Source organism: Catharus ustulatus, chromosome 6, assembly GCF_009819885.2.
Source record: "Catharus ustulatus isolate bCatUst1 chromosome 6, bCatUst1.pri.v2, whole genome shotgun sequence".
In the NCBI taxonomy this organism is placed as follows: Eukaryota; Metazoa; Chordata; class Aves; order Passeriformes; family Turdidae; genus Catharus; species Catharus ustulatus.
In genome coordinates this window covers 51,240,360-51,264,467 of record NC_046226.1, presented here as the reverse complement: position 1 = coordinate 51,264,467, position 24,108 = coordinate 51,240,360, and the positions used below count along the sequence as shown (strand labels likewise).

General features: G+C 40.9%; 1 protein-coding gene across 1 annotated transcript in view; it reads left to right on the top strand.

Moving 5' to 3' along the window:
* Positions 1 to 5,821: 5,821 nt before the first annotated feature.
* INSC (INSC spindle orientation adaptor protein) overlaps positions 5,822 to 24,108 on the top strand; it is a 116,006-nt gene continuing 97,719 nt past the window's right edge. Inside the window, exon 1 of the mRNA XM_033062783.1 lies at positions 5,822 to 5,927. Within this exon, the coding sequence (XP_032918674.1) occupies positions 5,822 to 5,927 (106 nt within the window). The remainder of the gene's footprint in view (positions 5,928 to 24,108) is intronic.

Here is a 24,108-nt window from a genome sequence, read left to right as displayed (position 1 = left end):
AAGCAGAAAAAGGAGATTTGTTGGGATATACAGAAAGAAAATGAGGACAAATGGTAATAGCTTGTTGGGTGATACTATCTGTCCATGGTCTTCTGAGGTGTCTGTGAGATTAAATCCATGCAGGCACTTTGCAAGGGCAGTGAGTGTGTTAAATGTGAAGTTTAGGCAGCTGAGCAACTTTTTCTGCCAGTGCATTTTGGAGTGGAACTTTCACACACTTTGAATGTAGGAAAGGTGTATGTGTGTGATTTCTTCTGCTGTTCAGGGCTGTTGTGTTTTTGTATCTCAGCATACAGTTTTGTGCTGCTACTTTATTTTGAGCTGTACCTTCGTTTTATGTGAATGATCTTATCTGATGTCTGTGGAAAGCAAACATAGCTCAGCCTTTAGGAACTTTTTTCTGTATTTTCAAACCTGGCGTACGCTGAGGCAAATATTTCCTCTTGGAAAGGGAAAGCTATTGCTGGGTTAGGTACTTTTTCTCAGTTGCACATGTGGCAGTTTCTACAGACAGACTGAAAAAAAAGCTGTAATGGTATATCTGTGTTTTTTGTTTAAAGTGGTTTATGTCCAGGTAGGGAGGGGAAGTGTGCTGGCAATGTAAAGACACATGTGCCAGGTTTCTCCTAAAACAGATTTCTTGGAAACCTTTTTGTTACTTGCTTTTCTCTCCTTCCTCTCTTTAACTAAATGAAGTATGTGTTTTAAAAGCCAAGGCTGATAGATACTAGAATAACATAAAATCTAATTAAATTTTCATAACATTGTGTTAAAAAACCCCACCTATCTGGGGTTTGATATTCCAGAATCCTATGCCTGTGGGTAAATATGTATGATGAATCTCACTGGACCTGATTGACAGAAGAATATAATATTTACTTCAAAAGTGTTTCCAGTTTTATGTTGCAGGATTCCAGACCTTGGATATTTTGGTTTTAATTTGTTTCCTAAAAATTTTCACCAAGGATGATGTACACTGTGTTGGATGTTGAAATTGTGTTGCGTGTGTAGAAAGAGACAAAAATGAAATATTTTATGGGTTTGGTAGGTCTGCATGTAGGGGGGATACTTGGAAGAATGAAAAATAGATTACACATTTTTAGCATTTTACTACCTGTAACAAACAAAGGTTTGTTTCCTCCCCTTTGGTAAAGAGGAAATTCAAGTGTTTCTTTGCTTCTTTTATATGCCCTTGTACTCTTTGAGGTGGCTTTAAATTTTCATCAGTGTCATATGAGGTAAAATGTGTATTAAAGCACTAAGGGTAATGGGGTTAAGACACGCACTGTCTAATAAAAGAAATTAGTATTTTTTGGCAGCCATCCTTTGGCCTGTGTGAGTTTTTTCCAGAGGGCACTGACATTGCTCCTGGTTTCTTTGGGACTGCCACTCTGTGTGTGGACATGCTTTTTACCCATTGACCTTTTTTATTTATTTTCTTGAATGCCAAATACTTAATGTGTCATTTCTGGCAGAAAGTTCTGGTGATCAAAGAGGAAACAAAACAGGCTTGAAGCAGGTTGCTGGAAAGGCACACACAGGATGGCACAGCCATGGAAAGCTCTTTTTTTTCCTGCCTACCAGTCCTCACACTGACTTAATGAACACAGGAGGAAGCACATATTTTCCTGGGCCTGGAAAGCAATTGTGGTCTCAGAGTGCAAGGTTTACTACCAGGATAATCAGCTAGAGTGGTGTGAGTGACTCCCTGCCAAATTTCTTTTGCCTCCTGTGTACCTGGCCCAATTAACTCCATTCTTCATTCTTCAGTCATCTCCCCAGGCAGCTACCTGGTCTTAATGGGCCATAAAATGCTTGGCACTGGTCCATATGGAAATGTTTTGGGGTACAGAGGTGTCTCAGCCCTTTGCAGGGGTCTCTGAGAGTGTCAGAGGCAGCAGTGCTGTCCAAAAGGAAATGCAGAGGATGTACCTGTGCCCTCTTCCTGATTCCTGGAAGAGTCTCTTTGGGTAGTGTAGGTCATGAGAGGAAAGCTGGTTTAATTTGGGAGAGCTGCACAGGGGAGCCTTTGGAGTAACTTCAGCTAAGCACAAAGGGAAGAACTTCAGCTGGGATTAGATCCCATTGTTCTTATCTCAAACAAGATTTCTTCATTGCTTCTGCCTGCCTGCCTCCTTCCCAAGTGGGGATTAACCACAACTTTTCTAACTGGGCTTGTGAACAGACTGTGCTTGGTTCCAAGCCCAGCAGCTCAGTTCTTTCCCTGCCATGGCCCCTGTGCTTCCTGGACTCCAACCCTCCACCTGCAGAGGTCCATGTGGTGGGAGGTAGCAAGGGGCAGATGGTCTGGTGAAAGACATTCATCCCACAGGCTTCAGATTCCAAAGACAGAGCCCCAGGCAGGCCTGAGCTTCTGCAGGGAGGGAAAGCACCTCGTGCTGTGAGAGATCCACGGCTTTTGGGTAGGCTCATGCTTGAAAACATTTTCAGGCTTGTGACCTATAAGGACCCACAGCTGGTCTGTGGGTTAGAGAGGGTTAATGAATGAGGTTTGTTTTGAGAAGTATTCTCTGACCAAGGCTGTTGGCATGAAGACCAAGAAGAGAAGGAGAAGAAAAGAAGATAACTAGGAAAAAACCACCTCCACAGCTGTAGAAAGTATTTTTAGAAACGTCCTGGGAAGAATGGGGGTGGAAAAACTTTCCACCAATGATTGTTATGTTGATTAATTGTGACCAATGAAGTGAGTGTAAACTGTGTGGAGGGTATAAAAGACAGTGCAATGTTGTAATAAACAGGTATGAGCCTTCTGAACGCCTTTTGTGTGTCATGCCTGCCTCTGTAGTGACAGTGATCTCTTTAACAGCAATTAGAACTAGCTATTAGTTCATTTCTACCTCCAAAGTTCATTTGTTACCTGGATATAGCTATATAGTATGCAAGTGATATTTCATAGAAATTGTTTAGAGCCAAGGAATGTATTTGATTGCCTTGGAGGTGGGCTCAATCTCAGGGTATTATCCAGAGCCTCAGAATTGAAACTGTGGATTGAAACTGGAGTAGTCAGAGTGGGACTCTGCAAAAATTTAGGGCTAAGCCAAACTTCTCACATCCTGCCTTCCTTTGCATATTTCTGGGTATCCTTGAAATTCAGGTGCTCTTGTGAAGACTGAGAATTGGAAAGTTGGATTTCTGACTGATATTTTTCTGGGAATGTTGAGACATATTGGGATAATACACCTGCTCTTTGTCACTCTAAGTCATCTAGGAAATTTAAAATATTTTGTGAATTTAATCCTGCCCAGCTGTCCTGTCATACAGGAAAAAACCGTGGAATCAAATTTACTTCTCAAACATGCTTATTCTTGTACCTTCATCCTCAGTCAGCCTCAAGGGACAAAAATCTTGTTTTAGTGATCCTGAGCTCTGTCACATGAAACTTTACCTGAAAATTTCTGATACCAGAATTCCAACTTACCAAAATTGCAATAATTCAGAGTTACTGAGAGTTTTTTCTTCAGATCTAACAGAGAACAGGGAAAATCCACTTCTAGAGAAATGATGCTGTTTTTATACTCTAACATCCCCAGATTCTGCACCCTGGCAGAGTCCCAGTGTAGTCAGTAGTCACATTAATTTGTCTCTGGCCAGGAAAAGCCCTCATAATTTTAAGTAAGTCATATCTACATGAAATAATAATAAAACCTGTGAACTTGTATCATACAAGCATACCTGGAGAGGGATAAGATTAAAACCAGAGGTGCTGATACCTGTCAGATTCATTTACTGACCTCTCCCTGCAACACCAAACTCACTGACTTCTGGAATTGTTAGGGAAACCCAGAATGGTGGTGGATCACTGAGACTTCTGATGCTTTTTGTGTTGTTGGTTAGGAAGGAGTTAAAACCAGTTCTGGAAGTGAATTGAACTATTTGGAGTAAGAGTTTTCCAGAGGGGGCTGTGCTGAGGGTGGACTTTGTGTTTTCTGCTGGGCTCCCAAGAAAAGCTCACAACAAAGTAATTTGGTGCTGGCCTAGCACAAGCTTTCTCAAAAGAAGTCAGGCTGAGCACAGTCCCAGTGTCTGGGAGCAATCCTGCACTGCCCATGCCAGGCTGTCCAGTCAGGTCCCTGGGAGCAGCCCCCCTGTGCTTGATTTGACTGAGTGTGTTGGCTGGCACACAGATGTGCTGCCCTACTCAGTGCAGGGGAGCAGGGCTGTGAAAATGTTTCACTGCTGTAATTTCAGCATGAAACATGGAAAGGAATAAAATCAGACCATCTGGGCTGCACAGGCTGTGTCTCCCATCAGGGGTTTGCACACAAGAAGACAGTGCACCTTTTCTGAGGCAGGAATTCTGGCTCTGGCCAGGGTTTAAATCCCTGTTTCTTTCCACAGCTTTGCAGCAGATACACCCTCTCTCACCAGCTCTGTGAGGATGAAATCTTCCTTCAGGTTTTGCTGTGGGGCAGCAGCTGCCAAGGTCCTGGTGCTGCAGGGAGCTAATTTCCAGGGCTAGACCCAGAGAGGCAAAAGCAGGAGTGCTGAACAAACTTTGGCAAAAGCTGATCATGCCTTGGCTAAAGTCTTTACTCCTCTGGCCTGCTGAAGATCTGCTGAGGGATCCAGAGAACTCATGCAGCTCTGCAGCCAGCTGTGCATGCATGGTGCAGGAGTTAAAACTCAGGCAGTATGGCTGTGCCTGTTACCTTACTCTAAAATGTGCCATCCCATGTTAATTATCCTTCTCACACATGCCAGAAGTGATGTATGATTAATGAATAAGGGTATTTCAGGTGTTGCCTGTGATGCTGTGTCAGTCAGATGGTGGCAGGGTGCAAGCTGTGCTCTCTGAGCCCTTATGGCAGCTGGAATCTGCACTGGGGTCCTGCAGCAGCACACTGAGCTGGTCACAAGGCATAAAAACTCACATTCAAAAGGTGTCTTGGAAGTATTTCTCGAGAACAAAACATGTTGGAAGTAGTGCATTTCCAGCCAGCTAGGGGCTGCTTTAGTAATAGCTTTTCTGTTAGCTAATTTCTGTCCCTAGGAGGAAGTGGCTTCCTTCCTCTCTTCATTTAATTCCTTTGCTGTGCTGACCTTCACCTGTGTGACTCGCTCCCTGAAATCCTCTCGGGAGGATCAGTGTCAGCTCTAATAAGCCAGCTGTCACTTTACACCAAACAGAAAGCAAGTGTTCCATTTGTTAAATGGGCCAGGAGAACCCAGAGGCTTTTTCTACCATCCTCATTTTTTTTTTCCTAGGGGAAAGTGTTTTACTTTGACGTGCCTGAAAGTGCACAAAGCGGATTTGAAGCTGCAGATTTAAGTGTCTTGACTGAAGACTGCCATGTAAGGCTTTTCTTTATTTATCAGCTGCACTGAAACAGGATCAGAGTTACAGCACAGGGTCTGGGCACAATGAGTTTTCTTGTATTTCCAGGCAGAAGATAAGGGATCCACCGTGCCAGGAACATACTGGGAATTTCTTTCCTTTAGAAAACTGCACAGGAAGACACAGGAAAAGTGAGATTGTTACACTGAGCTCTTGGCTGCAACACTGCTTCTTGTTGGGAGCTGTTCCACTGACTTGATTGTGAGCAGGACAGCTTTTCTCTGTCACAGCTGTTTATTTATTGCTCCCTTCTCCTGCTTTTTGGTGCTGACCAGCCCAGCCTGTGCCTCTCCAGCAGCCTGCACAGGTGGGTTGTATTCACACCACCAAGCATGGGAGCTCTTTGAGAGTGCAAGGGAGGGGAGCACTGTGGTTTTGTGCCTCTCACACAGTAGCTGGTGCCTGAATTCAGCAGCATGTGGAGCACAGGTCCTAACCTGTGTGTGATAAATATGAAATCAGTGCATGCCACTGCCTGACCACCCCTGGAGAGCACCTTGGGCCAGGAGAAGGAGGTGGCAGCTCTGCAGAGAGGAAGGCCATGGTTTTCTTCCATCAACCTGGAGCTTGGGTAAGTATGGCTGTTGTGGGGATTTGACTTGTGGGGGTTTTGAGGCTGAGAAGAGGGCTATGTGTGGATGGAGATGATGGAGCATCACCCCTGACTCTGTGAAGCCAGCCCTGGTCCCAGGAAAGGTGAGGCTGCTTGGCCATGCTCCTCAGGGCAGCTCAGAGCCTTTGGTTTGGAGGAGCCTCCACAGCACTGCAGCAGTGTCACACAGGCTGTCCCCTCCCGGGGGCTCTTCCAGCTTCTGTCACTGCTGTTCCTTTGAACAGACTAAGGGACAGCAAGCTCTAAGCAGTGCCTGTTGCAGGAGTGCCCAAGCTTTACCCTGGAGGTGATCCTTTCTCCCTCCTGGCTGCACAAGTGGGGAGGGCAACTTGCCTCTTCTTCCTCTGGGCATTTAATTTGTCCTTTTCTTATGATCTGCTTAGGCTGGAGGCTTAGGGCCAAAATCTTTCTTTGTTAGCACCCTAATTTATAGTCTAAACTAAGTGTTTGCAGTAACTGAAAGACATATCTGAGAATGATTTCAGCATATTTACATCTAGTTAAATATCCAATACGCCATCCCTCAACCTGAGTGAGCTTTGAAACTGTGTATCTATGACAAATATAGATATGTCTTTTCTGTGTCTTCCCACGTGTGGAGAAAGGCCTTAAAAAGTTCAAATCTAGGGTTCTGGCTTGTTTGTTCAGACTTTGTCTGGATTTTTTCTTGGATGTGTTCCTAAGGTTAGGTTATGACTTGTAGAGAGTGATGAATCTGATATGTAATAGCGGGGGGGGGGAGTGTCTTTTCTGGTTGTGGGTTTTTTTTGGTTTGGGTTTTTTTTGTGCCCCTCTTGGTCCACTTCAAACAATTACAAAAGGGGGCTACCTAATCTTTAGACCTCCCCAAAATTTCTGGCCATTGCAATATTGCACCTTAAACACAGTACCCGGTAGCCATCAAGCCACACAGCTTTGAATAATTGACTTTCTCAAGAACAGCTGAAGTTTGTGGCTTTTCAAGTGAATGGAACTGGAGCTCACAGAATCATTGTCTGCTCAAGCCACTGCCCAGGTGGGAAGCGGTGCTGCATAATGAGCCAAAACTTTCTATATTAAAAAAAAAAGGAAAAAAGGAAAAAAGCTTTACTTTCAAGAGATCTAGGATTGAATTTATTTAAAATAAAAGCGTTTGACTATACAAACTTACATATGGAACCAACAGCAGATAATCAGCCTGAAAAATGTGTAAGCAACAGATGTCTGTCAGCATGTGCTACTTGGATGTAAACCTAGAAAAGCAAAATAAATTCTTGTATGGTTGGATCCCATCATGCAAGGGAAGTCAAGTAATTAGTGGACTTGGTGTAGTTCCTTGCTGCTGTAGTTGGAAAATGGGCAACACACAATTCAAAAGATAGTTTAGACCTTTTATTTTTGATAAAGCTTGGTCCATGTCACTCACTGGGGATGTGAGAGCATTTGCTAATTAAGCAAGTGAAATGTTTCCTTGTGTAGGTACAGGGCTCTGAAGCCAGTTAATTCAGTATGCTCTGGGAGTACTGAAACTGGGCCACTGAACACTTGTTGATGTTTAATCAGATTGTGATTTATGGACTCTGACTTCCTTCTGAACTTTATATTACTTAGAGCCTAAGTGACAGTTTCTACCCCAGAACAAGAAGCCCATTTTGATGTGATATAGCACATTTTTCATACAATGAGTCTATCTATTGCAGAACTTTGCCCTGTCTGAGATGTAGGGGTTTTACTATTTGTAGTCTGCATCCATGAATTAATAAAAATTTAGGTGGTGTTCTTAGCAACATCTGATCTAGATATGGGTTTAAGGCTGTATAATCTTGGACGTTAAAAAAAACACATTGGAGAAGCGGATTTAAAACATCAGCATCCTCAAATTGTCTCATTTAAAATACTCACATTGTTTTTGGCTGGAACACCACCTTACTCTCATCATTTACATTAGTCTTTCTCCAAGCCAGTTGTGAGAAAGCTTTCCTGGCCAGAAAACTGCCTTTCTCTGTTCCATATGTTAAGGATTAACTGGCTTAGTAACTTTAGGACTGCATTTCCCCTTCCTAACTGTATTCCTGTAAAAATGCTGTAGGTAGGAATCCATAACAGTCACTGAGTGTGATGGTCCTGGGAGCCCTGCTACAGAGGCATCACCTGTGCAAAAGAGTAGAGCTCCTGGGAAATGAGATTCCACAGGAAAAGAAACAAAACCGAGCCCCAACTGGCCAGAGAGTCAACACTGGGGGATTTGGTGAGGAAATCTAAATCACTGCTTTTTAACTCCAGTATCACTTTGAAATTAGTCAGGTATTTGAAGCTGGGATAAATCTTAAATATGCTTTCTGATAGTGTCCTCTAAGCTTTCATTGCTATTTTTTCCCCCTCTACAAATGGAAAGGCAATTAACAGCCTGTGAAATGCAGGATTTGGAGAGAAAATTGTGATTATGTACTATATGTGCAAACCCAGCTCTGCATTTATGAGCTGCAACTGAGCTTGTAATGAATGACTCTTATCATAACTAGGCATGAATATTTGCATTGATTCCCACTTAGCAGTTGGTTTTCTATGCTTTGGAAGGTGGCTGACTTGGTAGTTATTTTTTTTTCCTGCTCAACTAGAAGTAGGTGTGCATGTTAGCTGGGTTTATTCTTAGGGGGGAATGGAGTATGAAAAAAGCTTGGCTCAAAATTACTGTGTGAGTGGAAAATGTGCTCCCAAGTGTGTATTAGGATTAATACAGCAAACACCTGTGAGAGCCTGTTTCAGCAGATGCTGTAAATTCCTTAATGAATAATTTGGAGCCAGTCTTCTAAGTGTATAAATCTGTCCTCTCCACCCCTTTCTTCTTTTAAGCCCCTCAGATCTGCTTTCCTTTTCTCTCTCTAAAATGATCCCCAAGCCCTCACTGTGTGTTGGCCAAAAAAAGAGTACAACTTCCCATTGAGATCTTTGGAATAGCTGTGTGCAGCAGAGATTATCTCCTGTTAATCTCAAGCAAAAGCTGTGGTTTATACAATTATTTTCACCACAACCTGAAGGACCCAGCACATGTTGCAGGAAGGTCAGTGAGTGAAAGAGGTCTGGGTGCTACACACAGGTCCAAGATGATGTAACAATAAATTGGAGTGCTGGGAAGTGTCCTGTTGGTTTGAAGGGTGGCAGTGTGACAAAAATAGTCATTGTCTCAGTCTGGGTGTCATGGAGAGGGTTTTGTGCAGATGTGAAAGCAGAGAGGAAATGCTGTAAATTACCAGGATTACTATGAAGTCCTTTGCTCACCTGTTAGTGTTGCTAATAAACTACAAAAGTGGCAAGACAGTTTGGTCAGTTATGAATGTCCCACTGCTGCATTTTCTTTTAAAACAAAAATTGGAAAAATATGAAAAATAGGGAGGGAAAGATGCATCTTTCAGATTGATAATTTAAATTTCTAATGCTTCTGGATCAACCATTCTTCCATCATGGTGGTGAGTGAAAGTCAAACCACCTCATTAATTTTAATGCTAGTTTGAGCATTCAAGGTGAGGTTTTATACAGATTGACAGAAATGTTCTGGTTGCAACACAGGTCCTTGTCCAAACTGAAGTCCAAGGTGGAAGGCTGCTCTCTGGGTGCTAAGGATTGTGTTCTGTTACTGCACTAATAGATGAGAGAGGAATTTAGATTCTTTATGAATAGCTTCATTCAATTGTCTATAGTGAGATCTTTTAAGACCAAAAGAAAAAGCCTTGTTCTAGAGGTGAAAGGAACAGTGGGACTTCAGAATCCTATAAATTGCTTTCTAAAAATGATCCTTCTCATAAACTGCAGAAGGTGAACACTATTCTTGTCTCTTTTGAATTATAACTTTTGGTGAGATGGAGGTGCCTGCTGTGCTGTGCTCAAGAGTGCTCATGGACTAATGCTCTGTTCCATCTCCCACTAAAACCCCACATGCACAGAAAAATGACCTGGTGGCAAGATGTGATCCAGATCATGTCATTGGATTCAAGGATATTCCTTCCTTTGCCATGGTTCCTTGGTGGTTTCCATGGGTAAACATGCCATCTGAACCAGGTGTGCATTTTCCTAGAGTGAGGTTATTTCACATCTGGTGGCACATTGGGAGTTATTTCTGTGCAGAAGCTGAGATTATGCCTCAAGGACAGACAGAAGAATAGTCTGATATTTAATCAGGTTCCCTATACCTTGAGTTCCTCTTCATGATTTCTGCCTTTATGATCCTAATTGACAGCTCTTAATAGCTTGAGATAATTTTGGCTTTTCTCTTGAATCTCGCACGTTTTTGGACCCAGATAGTCTCATTATATATTTCTATTTTCAGCAGAATTTTACTTGTCATTCTCAAAACCTGAGCACAACAATCTACATCACAAAATAATAGTTAATAAAACTTTTTGTAAACCAAACAAAAACTTTGTGTAGCATTGTGAGTCTCTGTACCCTTTTTTTTGAAGGCAGGCTACAGCTTAATGGGCTTTCAAAATAGGAAAATTAATCAGATTTATTTCAATGAAAAACAAGTGAGACACTTCTTATCACATGAATAAATTGCTCCTTTAAAAATTGTTTTGCACCATTATGGCTTCAAGTGCCATTTCTGTAGTCTACTAATGAGAAGCCTCTGTAGCAGCTAACACACCAGGTATGGAAAGGGCTCAAAATTCCCAATTCCTTTCAAAAGTGAATGCAGTGTGTCAGAAAGGAGAGAAGGGGAAAAGAGTAAGGAACTAGAACTCTTTAATAATAATAACAACAGCGAAGTCACCTGGGGAGAAAAGTTTCCATGAAAGGATAATACATGAAGAGTTTTTCACACTGCCCCGAGGCTTTTTGTTAAAAATAAATTCAAGATTCATAAAGATTTTTTCAATTTAAAATACCTTTTTTTTACCCCCTTCTCTCTCACAGCCTCCAAAGTAAATTGGGGTAATTGGCTTGAAGAAAAGGAGATGGGGAGGCAAAAATGGAATAATATTGCTAAAGAGGGAGTTGCTTGAAGGAGGCAACTGGCTCATCATGGTGTTAAAGTATTATTTGAACTTTCAGGGCTATATGAACTCAATTGCTTTGTTAGTTGTTGCATATGCTAAATATAACTCTAGATTTTGGAGAAATAATGAAGTGCAACTTTATGTGCCAAATCAATGCATTCATTACATGTTACGTATTTGATTCCATAAACAAAGTGCCCATGGGTGGAGATGAGATCAGATCTGAAATACCAGACAAACTCTGTCATGGCTCCAGGTCTCTGCAAAGCAATGCCTGACTCTGCAGTGCCTGTCTCCCTTTGACCTGCCTGATTGCTGGTGTTTTTGGAAAGAATATTTCAAGTTTGTGGATGTTCCTCATTTTTAATTTTTTTTCCTTTCCTTCCCAGAAAGCCCAAAGGCCCCAGGCCAGGGTCTTCATGGAGGGGAGACCTGCATTTTGGCTGGCTCAACCTCTGATTTATTGAGGCTGGACTGCTTTGCAATTTCCAGTAAAAAACAAAAAAAGTACATTTGTGTCAAAGACTTCTTATTTTTATTTTGATTGCTGTGGAGTTTAACTGCCTCAAACTGGGGCCAGCCTTTGTTCTGTCTTGCAGTGAAGTAACTCTGGCATTTATGGTAGCCTGCAATTACTGTACAAGCTATCATTTTTCCATTTCAGAAGTTAGCATTTCTCCATGCTTGCAGCATTATCTCAGATGCCACAGTTATGTGCATCCTCAGGAGGAGGAAATGGCTGTGGCACATCACGTACTGTGGCCTGGCCAGGGTAGGGAAGGGTATTTTGGGGCTTTCTCTGATAAGTGCTCTTGTGGAGCCAGGTTTTCATAAGGGCCTGATGAGAAAAATTAGTTCCCAGCACATACTGCAATGCCTTTTCCTAGGAAGCTTTAGGGCTGTTAATTCTCAAGTGATTTAACCATATATCTAGGAAAGGTAAATGCGAGCTATAGTGTAGCAAAAACAAACCAGTGAATACCCAAAGTCTCATTTAGCCTTAGGCACGCTTGAGAACATGATCCAGGAGACAAGAAGGACCAGAAAGCTGAAGTAGGCAATGAGTTCAGACATTTTAAAACCAATATGCGAGGAGACCACTTCCTACTGGAACTGCTAAAAGAGCAGATTGGCTGTGGCAGACCTGGAGAAACTGTGCTGTGCTTGATTTGTTTGTTCTGATTTGCTCTTTGGCTTCCTGGAATTTTTAGGGTTCAAGCTCAAATATGTGGTACCTACAAGCAAAGCAAGAATAAATCCCTACCTTGCCTTTTTGTCAGGGGTTTGCTATTTATTTTTTCAGGCAATATGCAGTCTGCATATGACACAGAGCACGTGGGAAGGCAGGGATTTCATCATTGATCTCAGATGAGCTGGGTTCCTGATGGCTTCAGTGCTCTGGAAACTGAGGGATATTTGCAGATGGATTTGGATTTATAAGATCTGCTGCAAAAATAGATGCAATTTTAACAAAACCTTTCACAAGAGGCATATAAATTCTTTTGCCTTTTACCAATGTATTAACTAGGGATGTTGAAAACTTATGTCAATCTTTCCTCTGCCAGGAGCTGTGGGGGAGAACTGTTATAGCCTTTAAGTATGACAGCTTTCTATTCTTATAGGGTTAATCTGTCCAGTTAATTTTTTAAGGAATAACTTTCTACACGTGTGTAGTTTAATTGTTTAGTATACAAATGTAATACGAGATCACTGTTAGTTTATTTTTCTTTAATGTTAACATAGAAGTAAGTGTAATTCAAATGCTTTGACAGTTTGATGTACTAGGATGGCCAAATACTTCAGTTTTTCTTTTTGCTCTTTCATGACTTTGAGACAGCTGATAAATGCTTCATTCTACATAAAAGGCAGAATCAGCTGTGTTTATTGTTGGACAATATAGTGTTGATTTGGTGAAGAAGAGATGAAAAAAAATCCAGGGAAATACAGTCCTAAAGCTTGGCTGACATCATTCTTTGGCAGCATGTTTAATATGGGAAGTCTTGTCTCCTGCTCTAAGTTCTTTGGAGTTCAGGACAGGCCTGTATTCTGCTCAGTCTGCTTGTCCTGCTCTGTTCCATGGCTTTGCTCTCCTCTGGTGGAGGGGAGGCTGCAGCCCCTTCCTGCTGCAGCATCACTGCCTAAGCCCTCCTCTCCCAAGGACCACACACATAGTTCCATGTGGCTTCTGCTGTAATAAATCACACAAAGCAGCCACTCATACAGGGCCTGTAAAAGCTGACTTTGAGTTTTGTCTCAGTGGTGGTCTGAACAGTGCTGGTGCTCCATGCACCTGTTGGGTATTAATAGGAGAAAAACAGGATAAAATTTAAAACTTATATTTTAAATGATGTCCATTCAAGCATTGCCATGGAAGCTGATGATACTTTGAAAAGAGAGCTTTGCATTTTAAATTGTGCAGTTAATGACACGTTTACATGAGAAGTGGTTAAGTGCACAGTGGTTTCTTAACATATTCATAAAAATACAATGGATGGCCAGTTAGAGAAATTAGTCACAAAATGATGGGAATTCTGGTAGAAATAGATTCAGTTCTGTGGATGTGGACATCAGAACTGGTGAATGGTCTGGGGCACAAATTCTGTGAGGAATGGCTGAGGGAGCTGGAGAAGGGGAGGCTCAGGGGAGTCCTGATTCTCTTACAACCACCTGAGAAGAGATGTGGGCTCAGGCAGGTAATGACAGAATGGGGTGAAAGGGCCTTAGGCTGCAGCAGGTGAGGTTCAAGCTGGACATCAGGAGAATTTCTTCACTGAAATGGTATTTTGTCTGGGTTTGAAAGACAGGTGTTTGTTAAGAAAGTCAGGAGCCTTTCTTGAAATGGAGAATGTAAACCCCCTCCCTCCAAATTACTATAATTTTGAAATTATGGAACTCTCAGGCAAAAATATGTGAATAAGAATAACAATTATTTAGAAAAATTAAAATAGAAATACAGTATTACAAAAAACCCCAAAAACAAACCCAAAACACTGACAGAGTCAGAACACAGCCTGACATCAGGCAGGGTGTTGGTAGCAGTCCCATTAAATGGTGGCTGCATCCTCCTGCAGTGCCAGATGTGATTCAGTTGGAGCAGTGCTCCTGTAGAAGGTGCAGTTTCCCTCCCAAGGTCCAGTGATGATGTAGAAGGGTCTGGTTTTGCTCTGGAATGCAGTGGAAAAAGGCTGCTTTGGTGTTCCAGATCTAGTTTTTATCTAGGTAGGAAATGTTTGGCTCCTGCCCCTGGCTGGAGCAACTTCCAATGGGATGCAGTGGGACTCAATGGCCCATTAACAGGAGATATCTCCTGGAGGGAGGATGGGTTGTGGAAAAGATAAAGAAACTGCTCCACCTGGTTTTAAGAGATTGTGATAGAACACAGACTTTTGGTCACATCCTGCTTTGCAAGCTAAGACACACTGGGAAGGGGTGGAGGTGCCATCCCTGGAAGTGCTGAAGAGATAACTGGATATGGCACCTAGTGCTGGGGTTTAGTTGACAATGTGGTGATTGGTCAAGGGTGGGACTTCATGATACTGGAGGTCCTTTCCAACCTTGAGGATTCTATGAGTCTGTGAAATATCTGTAGTCCCTTTACCTTTAATATCTTGGGTGGATAAAAGCTCTCCTGGAGCCATCAGAAAGGTTTTTTGCTTGATAAACTTAGCACAAGTGTTTGGTGTCTCAGTTTTGCAGTAACCTTGCTTGTCTGGGCAGGCAGTGTGGTGCCAGGGAGGCCAGTAACCTTCAATGTGTTACTGAATAAGATTTTTGCCTTTCTGTACAAGTGCACAGTGTGTGGGGAGTGAACAAAGCCCTCCTTTGCCTTTTAGTCTCAATATAGACTGCTAAGAGGGGGAATTACCTTTAATGAGCCCAAGTAGCAGCTATGCCCATTCTCCTACCTCTTTAAAACAAAAAACAGACAGATGTTGCTCTGATTTTAATGACGGTCGGATCTAGTCTCTCCTTGGACTGTGAGCACTATTTTTTAATATCACCCTCAAATATTGTTCAAATGGATCAAAGTCAGTATACAGATATATTAAAATATAAGGAAAGAGTGAGAAAACTCTTGATGCTTATTTGTCCAAAATATTCTTCTGAAGTAACAAAAGTGATGCAGAAAGGGTCCTCAATGAGGTTGTTTGAATGTTGAGCAGTTGGCCAAAGTTCATTCGAGTCAGCTCTGGTGTCAGAGATCCATCACAATTCAGAGCTGATCAATATTGGTTCCCAAGCTGGAAATTCTGGTATAAAACCTGATGGGTCTCACTGTATGTAGCTCTGATTTGTACTTTTATGCAACAGCATCTTGAAAGTTCAGCCTTTTAGGTGCCACTAGAAATTATAGGCAGTAGTGTCATTATATCAGTGTAGTTTTTTTAATACTGCAGTCTCAAAGGAATATTCCCTGGTCCAACAAATCTTTGGTGATGAATGAAGTGCTTGTGTGACAAGAAGTTGGTAGGTTCACTTGATAAATAATTTTTTCTTCTATTTTTTTTTAAAAGGATTGATACAATCTTATACCCCTCCATCTTTTTTCCTAGCAACCTGGCTATCAAATCATAGTGTAATTTTTCAATTTTGATGTCCAAAATACCCATTTGTGCCAGTAATTTCTGTATGGGGGAGCAGAAGCTGATGAAATAGCAGAGGCTTGCAGAGCTACCGTGCTGTGTCACCCCCACAGAGTGCTGACACAGTGTTCATGTGTTTGGACACTCTTTTCCCACAGATGTGCAGCCCTTGTGTCAACTCTTTTTACCAGAACAAGACAGTATGTGCACAGATGCTTTAGGATATTGGTAAAGAATGAAACAAACTTGCATATAATCAAAAGAAGCCTTTATTTTTCATCCTTGTTTTATATTTCCACCCCCTAAATAAGCTAATTTTTATCTGAACTTGAGTTGCGGGTTCATTGTTCTTTGTTCAACTTGTTATTCACAAGATCCTCTCCACTTGTGCTATTTTTTCTGTGAATCCATGTTTTCTTTTGCAAGACCATCCTTTGCTAACAACTACATATTTTTGGTACTGTTTCTTCATTGAGACACATCTAAAGAGTTGTTGACTGTGTGTTTTATTTCTAGTATGAAATCTGTGGAGGTCTGTACAGCCCATTGCTGTGTCTCTTACTTTGTCATTGGAAATAGATTGCCAGCTACAATCTGCGTGTATTTAATTTGTCTAAAAAAATGTGTTGGCCAAATTTTCACATTTTAGAGTTATTCAATTTACCCTAATGGTCTTTAACTGAGAGTTATGTTCACACAGTAGAGAATAAAATAGACTGAATTTTTTTTCTCAGAGCTATTAAATTTTTGAACTTGGTGAGTCCCCATCAAGTCCAGAAAATGTGGATTTTTGAGTGTGTCTAGTATCTCTATCAAATCTGGCAAGCAAGAGCAAAGTTATTGGAAGATAAAGGAGTAGTGCAAAGCAAGGAATGTGAAGAAGAATGTGATTATTTCTACAGAGCAGAAACTTGCTTTATTTGACAAAGAACATGCTCAAACCTTAATGTAATGATTTGGCTGCAATTTAATTTTGCAAAGCATTTCAGCAGGTGTCAGGTTTTAAACACGTGAGATGTTTCATTTTGTTTCATATGAGCATCCTTGAGTAGTTTGCTGGATTGGGATCCTGACAGGACTGAAACCTTAAATATCTTTTCCCATTAAGCAGCATAGCTATAGCAAGACTTTCATTGGACTTGCAGCTTTCCCTTAAATTCTGTGACATAGTTCTACTGTTTCCCTGTTGGTAGCTCCTGTTTCTTTAAGAGCTTGAAAGAATTCATTGGGTTTTATAATACTTAAGAGTCTGCATTTTCTTTCTATTAGATATGCAAATATGTTTAAAGAGCTTGGAAAATCCAGAGAAATTAATCAATAAGCTCCACAAAACTCATACTGATGAAAAATACACCTCTAGTAGAACTTTGGGGCTGTCTATAGAAAAAATTGCAGTCCTGTCAAGCAGACCATCACAGAAGACTACTTGTGTTCTGGCCTGCCAAAAAAAAGAAAAAAAGTGGTTTTGAGAGCTGTATTTGCACTTAGTGTAGAGGCAGAGATGAAGCACATCTAGCAACAGCTCAGCTGAGCTCAGCTTATCTGAGCTGTAAGAACTCACACTTAACAGCAAACCATCATAAATGATGGATTAGTTCCTCTACAAAATGAGTGCTGTTGAGCTTGATTCTGCTTATGTTTCATGATTGCATTACACACCTTTGTCTGTCTGGTGGTGATGCCTTTCTCTTTTGTGGAGTTCCATCATGCTGGTTTTGTGTATTGTTGAAGAAGGAATTGGGAGACTAGACTGGAGAGCAAATAATGAATGCAATGCATTTTTCAAGAGGTGCTGTTTGCCAAAAGTAGCTGAATTAAATGGCTTTTCAGCATAGAACAGCACATGTTTCTTTTGGCTGGTGAGAAGAAAGCTGAAGCAAGGCTGGGAGAGCTCTCATGATTCAGGCAGCAGGACCTGGGCTGTTCTTGCCCAGTTTGCACTATTGTATCTTGCAGGTTTCCTGTTCTTCTAAAACAGATTTTTGCACACTGATTGAGGGTCTCTTTTGGCTTGAAAGGAGGGAGAATGCAGCAGTGTTTCAGTGCATAATGGGTGTGTTCCAGCTGTAGGTTCTGTTTGCCCAGCTAATGAATCTGCCTCAAGTAGATGGACTTCAGCAGTTTCCAATACTGAAAGCTGGGCCAAGCACGAAAACATAGAATACATGACTTCATAAAGAATTTTACTTAATAGAAAAAAAAAAAGTCTTTAAAAGCAGATCTTTTGGAAGTGAATACTATTACTGCTGTTCCTCCAGCTGGATAGATTTAAGCTTGTAATTACAGAAGCATATCAAATAAGCTGGCCCCTAAAATATGGTACAACTTGCCTCAGTCACAAACCTGACTATTTATTTTGAGGTTACAATGGTTTTCCAAAGGGATGATTTTGCCCTTTCATTTCTATCCCAAATATTACATTTTAGTAATGAAACATGATCTCAGCTTTCATTCCTGATTCCAGTGGAAGAAAAATGAGTTAAGTCTGCTTTCAGCATTATTTCCACTGCTGGTCAAGAGTTTGGTTTATTATCTGAATCTGTGGTGGTATCTAAATTTGCAGGTAGGCCAGTATTCACAGGAACTGTGAAATAAGTAGGACTCTTCCTGGTGAGTCTATTAATTCAATGATGGTAAATGTCTCCTGCAGCAGTTCTCTGACCTTAGGTCTGCTAGTTTGTCTTTGTTCAGGTTACTGGAGGGAGAGCATGGGGGTGATGTGGCAATGTCTTGGGCAATGTGTATGTGGGTTTAAAAAAAATAAATTTTTTTGGTTGGTTTTTGTTTTTGTTTTTTTTTACACGGGAGAAGTTTTTGCACTCAGTGCAGTGTAAGTGCAAAGTGCCTATGCAGGGCTAAAGCATTTCTTACTCTGCAGGCCTGCAGCAGGCACAAATGCACTCAACAGTCCTATAGAGAACTTGAAAAAATGGTTTGTGGGATGTCTGCTTATTTATTGGCATGGATTAAAAGACAGAAAAGCAAATGTCATGTCTAAGATGTGTTGCTGTGCTGTGTAAAACAAATCAAACTTTATATCTACATTGCATTAGTGTGCTGCCTTCTTTGCTGTTCACAATTTATAGTTTTAAAAATACTTTCAAGTCCTGATATGAGCATTTCTTTAGTCACATAATTTGCAGGAACAGTTTGTGGTTTAAAAGGAAGGGATTTTTTTCTTATTCACCTTTTGGTTCATATCAGTGCTTTTTAAATTTCATGCACTAAAGTGTGCTTGTAGCTTTTATAGGGTGAAGTGAATGCCTGAATAAAAATCTCAGTCTTTGTCTGGAAATGAACATTGCCTTCATTCACAGTGATAGGGATAGCTATTCTCTGCTTTCCTTAAGTCAGATTAATTATGATAGTAATTGATATCTTTTTTTTTACTAATGAAATATCAGTTCATTTTAGTCAGACATTTTGTGTGATCAAAGTTCTTTTAGTACTCAGCTCACAGTAAATTGTTCCTAAATGCTATGGATAAAGCTGCAGAATTTTTGTGAGAGCAGCTAAATGCTTTTCTGCTTTATGACTCTCTTCAAATAATTTTGATTTTAAATTTATTCTTCATAAACTTTATTTAATAGTGAAAACAAATGGGTTTTTAAAACTACCTTGGTATTGAGAAAATCTTAATATTTGCAAAATAGAAATCTTATCCTTCTGGGTCATGTACTTTTAAGCTGTGCTGATCCTATAGAAAAGCAGCTTTTCATTTTCCCTTAGTGCTCCAGTGCTGCAAAATAAAACCAGTGTACAAGGGAAAAGGAGTGTGGTTTGAGTACAGTGAGGTTTGTGTGTGGGGCAGTGGTACCCAGAGATGCTGCATTTCCCCTGCAGTTTGCTGCCTTCCATATGCTGAATTCTACTTCATTGCCTGCTTCAGGGCAGACTCAGAGGAAGCAGAATAGATGGAAACTTACACTAAAATAATGGGCTATAGCATAGTGTTTTTAGATTCCAATTCTCTAGAGTAAAGGGAGTGAGCCATATTTTCAGCTGGTATAACAAGGCACTGCTCCATAATTGCTATCTCTTCTTGATATCCATGCTGTCCTCCAGTGAAACAGAAGCTGTTGATTCACTGTAGGTTTTATATCCGTAATGAATCTATATTAGAACATTGTTTTACTTCAGAAAATCAGTTTCCTAGTTCCTATGTCAGATGTGAGCTTTGTTTATTCTGGGATTCACATTTCACCTAGAAAATGTGTGTCAAATTTGGAAAATGTTGGGTTTTTTTTGTGATACTTCTTAATTTGAAAATCTGATCCTTTGCTCTGATCTCCTGAGGCTTTTTGTTCAGTATCTGCTTCATGAGATCTACTGGCATGAGGAGAAAAAAAAATATTTGAAGACTTGTTCACTAGAATGAAAGGTCCTGTTGATAATTAGCTGTCTTTGAACGATAGATGGAATACCACTAACAGAATAAACAGGTGAAAATATCTACACCAGAACTTTGCTCTAATCAGAAGCAAATCAGTAGGAAATATTGTGTGGCAGTCCTTGAGGGCTGGCTGGGTTATACACTTTCCCAAGCACTGTAATTGGGAAAGCCAACCTGTTGATAATTAAAACTAGCTCAATTTGCTCTCAAAGACAATGATCTGAGTAATTTTCAAACATGAACTTTCTTCCTATAAAGAAACTGCCAGAGCAGTGACAGACTGAAATGTGTGCTCTTGTTTTTTTGAACTTGTGTCTTTATCAGTAGCAGGTCAACACATTGATGTGTAAACTGTGAGAGGCAAAAGCCAGCCCCTGGGAGTCTGCAGCCAGTAATCCCAGGTCAGGCTGAGACTTGCAGTTATATTTTCTTTTAGAACTGTGGTATTTAATGTCAGTCTTTATCTTGGAGTTGAAGGGTCCAGTGTATTGGATTCTGGAACTCCTGTTTAAAAGATAGTACTGAAATAACAATTTTACCTCTTGGCTGTTGGAAGAGGCTTTAGTTTTGGCTTGTTTCTAAGCTTTTTTTTTTTTTTTTTTTTTTCCCTAAGAGAAGAGAAATGAAGATAGAATACCTAACCTGAGCTGGAAACTTTGGTGTTCTTGGCTGCTGCTGTTAGCTAGCCACCATCATCAGGGTGTGGATGAGCTGGAGATTGCCTTTAGTAGTAGTGAAGGTAGTGATGTGGCTGCTTTAGTCCCCCTACACACAATGCTTGCAATTATACATGAAATCCCACCAGAAAGGTCTGAGTGGCTGCAATAGCTCCACTGAGGAAAGGAAGGCAGAAAGTGAGCTCGAAACGCTGTGTAGTGATTTTTGCATCTTTGCTCTATCATGTCTTAAGAAACACACTGATTTTTCAAGATCTGATTTCTGCCCCTTACAGTTTCTCTTTGCTCTCTCCCACAGTCCACAACTATTCTGCCAAACGAAAATGAGAAAATATACTAACTGTGTCTGGGCTGAGGAAGTGGTTTGCTTATAAATGGTGACCATATGAAACCTATAAATGCTGATACCAAAACTATCGTTGATTATACGGATGTGGGCCCTGGAAAAAAGGAAAATGGGGTCTGTTTGCTAGCTGAAGGGAAAAATCTTGTTGCTACCTAGGCTTTTTGCCAAGGCACAGCTGAAGCAAGGTTATTTTAGGTGTGTGTTGTGTGAGAGCTTTTTGTCCCTTTGATTTTTATGTAAGCTCTTGTATGAGCACAGCTATGAACAAAGAGTGAGTCTTGTCTGATTTCTCATTTTCATGGACTTGCAACTGGAAAGGTGAGTGCTTGCTTTGACAACTGAGTGTGGGACAGGGCTCCCAGTGCTACCTTCAGCCCTGAGCTGGTGCTGCTCAGCTCCCTGACATGGCTGCAGTGGGGAGACAGAACTCCAAAACTCTGGAGTGCTGGAATCCTCAGAGCTCCATCCTCTCTGCCCTCTCCAAGTATCCATGGTATCCAGCAAGGACCCTCTTGGTCCAGAGGTGCTGAGCTTTACCCATCTCTCAAACTGAGATTGGCTGCTGAAATTCTGTCTTCCTTCTAACTTATAAGGTATAAACTTCAGTACTTCTATACCCACTTTTTTTTTTGTACCTGGGACCTTTGTTTTGATGTAAGCTACAAAATCAGTTAATCAATAGATTTTCTTTAAAGGAAAAAGCAGTGATGAATATTCAACAGTTGTAAAACTGCTCTTGAGATTGCCATCTAATAGAGGTGAAATAAAAAGTGGAAGCTGATTAGAATTCCAGAAAATGGGATATTCATCTATTTATAGGAATTTGAGTCTTTATATGCCAGATTTTATAATTTAGTGTTCGGAACACCCTTGATTTTAAGCACTTCTGGAAAAATGATTAAATGAAGGAAAAGTAAGAGGAATGTTAGAAGAGCCAAATTATGTTGATTTACAAAAGAAAAATGCAGCCAACATGAATTGCAAAATATAACACTGTGCTGTGTCTGAAATGTGCTCTCATCACTGCTAAAATGTTGTCCCATGCCAGGGACTTACTGTCTCCAGCACAGACTGATGTCCTAAGCATGAGATGCAATGGCACATTTCATGGTGCATCTTCTTTATTCCCATGGTCATTTTCAATGGAAGTGCCTCCCCAGACCAGCTTTTTCTTTTATACCTCTTTTCTTGCATTCTTTTTGCATTTAATTGCTCTTGACTCTCCTATTTCTAACTCCTCTCCTTTGGAGAAGATTTGTAGAACTTGTGAAATGAAGGTGACCTTTGGTTGCTGTGAAAATGTAAAAAAAAAAGTTTCTGCCTTCCACTTCTATGGAGATACATTTAATAGCTCCTGACATTGTGGGAGACCTGGAAACCCTCAGGGAGTTATTGTACCCTGTGTTTGGTTATATTAAAAATACTCTGCATATAATTTTTTAAATTGAAACATGTACAAATTATGAAATTAAGGGCTGGCATAATCAATATCACATCTGGAAATGTGCAAAGCTTGATGTGTGAGTAGAACTGGACTGTTCATGTCTCTTATCATGGTGCTGTTCTCCAGCTGATGTGTGTGCCTGCCCCTTTTTGCCTGTCAGTTGTGATGTTGATGCAAATGCAGTGCTCCTGCCTAAGGTGGAGTGAACTTGCACCCTGTGATTTGCTATAATTTCCCTTGCATGTGGAGGATGTTCAGGTGCTTTGTAAATAACACTTGTAAATCAGCTCCATTTGTGGCAGTTCATGTCCTTGTGCTGGAGGAAGATGTGCACAGCAAGGACAGCAGTCAGTGGGGATGGGGAGAGGAACTGTGAGCACCAGCATTCCTGCCTGTACCATCCCAGGGGAGATGATTGCAGTGACTCACCCTGGGCCAAAACATCCCTTCCAATGCCTGCTCTTGGGTTTTCTTGGCAGCAGTGTGGCCATGTCATCAGGCCAGCTTGGCTGTGCTGTCCCTGCTGGTGGCAGTGGCTCACAGAGCTGTGCTCCCACTACAGCCTGGCCCAGGGGAAGGGAGGGTTTCTCCCTGAAGAGCTCAGCTGCAACATGGGCTCTCCCTGCCTCCTCCACTTCAACGGCTTCCAATTTTTGCTACTCCAAGCAGCCCATTCTGAGCAACTGCTCAGAATCTGAGCAGCTGAGTAGGAGTTTTGTACAGCCAATATTCAGTATTTAATACTGCTTGGTGTAGTTTTGATGGCTAGCAATTTTGCTGGTGATGTACATTGAAAATCTCAGTTCCTCTGAACTTTTCTGTTTGGCTGTCTGGATTAATTTTGGAACTGGAAAAATATAAATGTTCACTATTTGGTGTAGAGAAGTCTATTTAGGTGAATTAAGTTTTTAGAAATGTGGATCCAAATTCACGTTCTCATCTGTGTTTTTTTTTTTTTTTTTTTTTTTAGATTACCTTTTAATAATTTTACCTTCCTGTGTAATTTTAATTGCCACACAAACTGTTTTCACTCCTCTTCTCTACTAGATGAAAACTACCTTGAAGTCTATTTCAACACCTTTGAGGCAGGTTTGTCTTTTTTTTTTTTTTTTAGTGGACATTAACTGTGAAATGTTTCAGAGGTTCATCACAAGTTTAAAGGATTTAAGTCCAAGCCACTTCCTTTTGCACCAGGGGGAATATCAGCAAAGTTTGGTCTGAGAGCAGGAGGGTGCACAAGGAAGACGTTGTATGAAGAGGTGTAGGTCAAACAGAGGCAGCCACCAGGGGCTGAAAGACCAGAGTGCTGCTTATTAAGGTCTAGAATTCTTACTGCTATTACTTGTATTACTACAACACCTGAAAAAGGAGAGGGGATTTTCTGCAAATAATGGAGAAATACTTGCCTAGTAAAAACTGGTGTAGCTTAGAGCCACTGAGAACCTTGGCTAAAATTTCCTTAATGTGTTTGCTTCTGGTAGAGCTAGAAATTAAAACACAATAGTTCATAAGAGGTTGAAGGTAACCAGGAAATTTAGCAATAAGAATTGATTTGCAGAAAATAGAATCTGGAGCCATTGAGATGCAGACCTTCCCTAGGAATTCAGGAGTTGTGTGTAGGAGGCCTTCTGAACAATCTGACCAACACTGTTGGCTATAAGGCACCAAATAACTATTAAATTTATACAGCCTGGTTGGGGTAAGCTGGTCTTTAGACAAAATT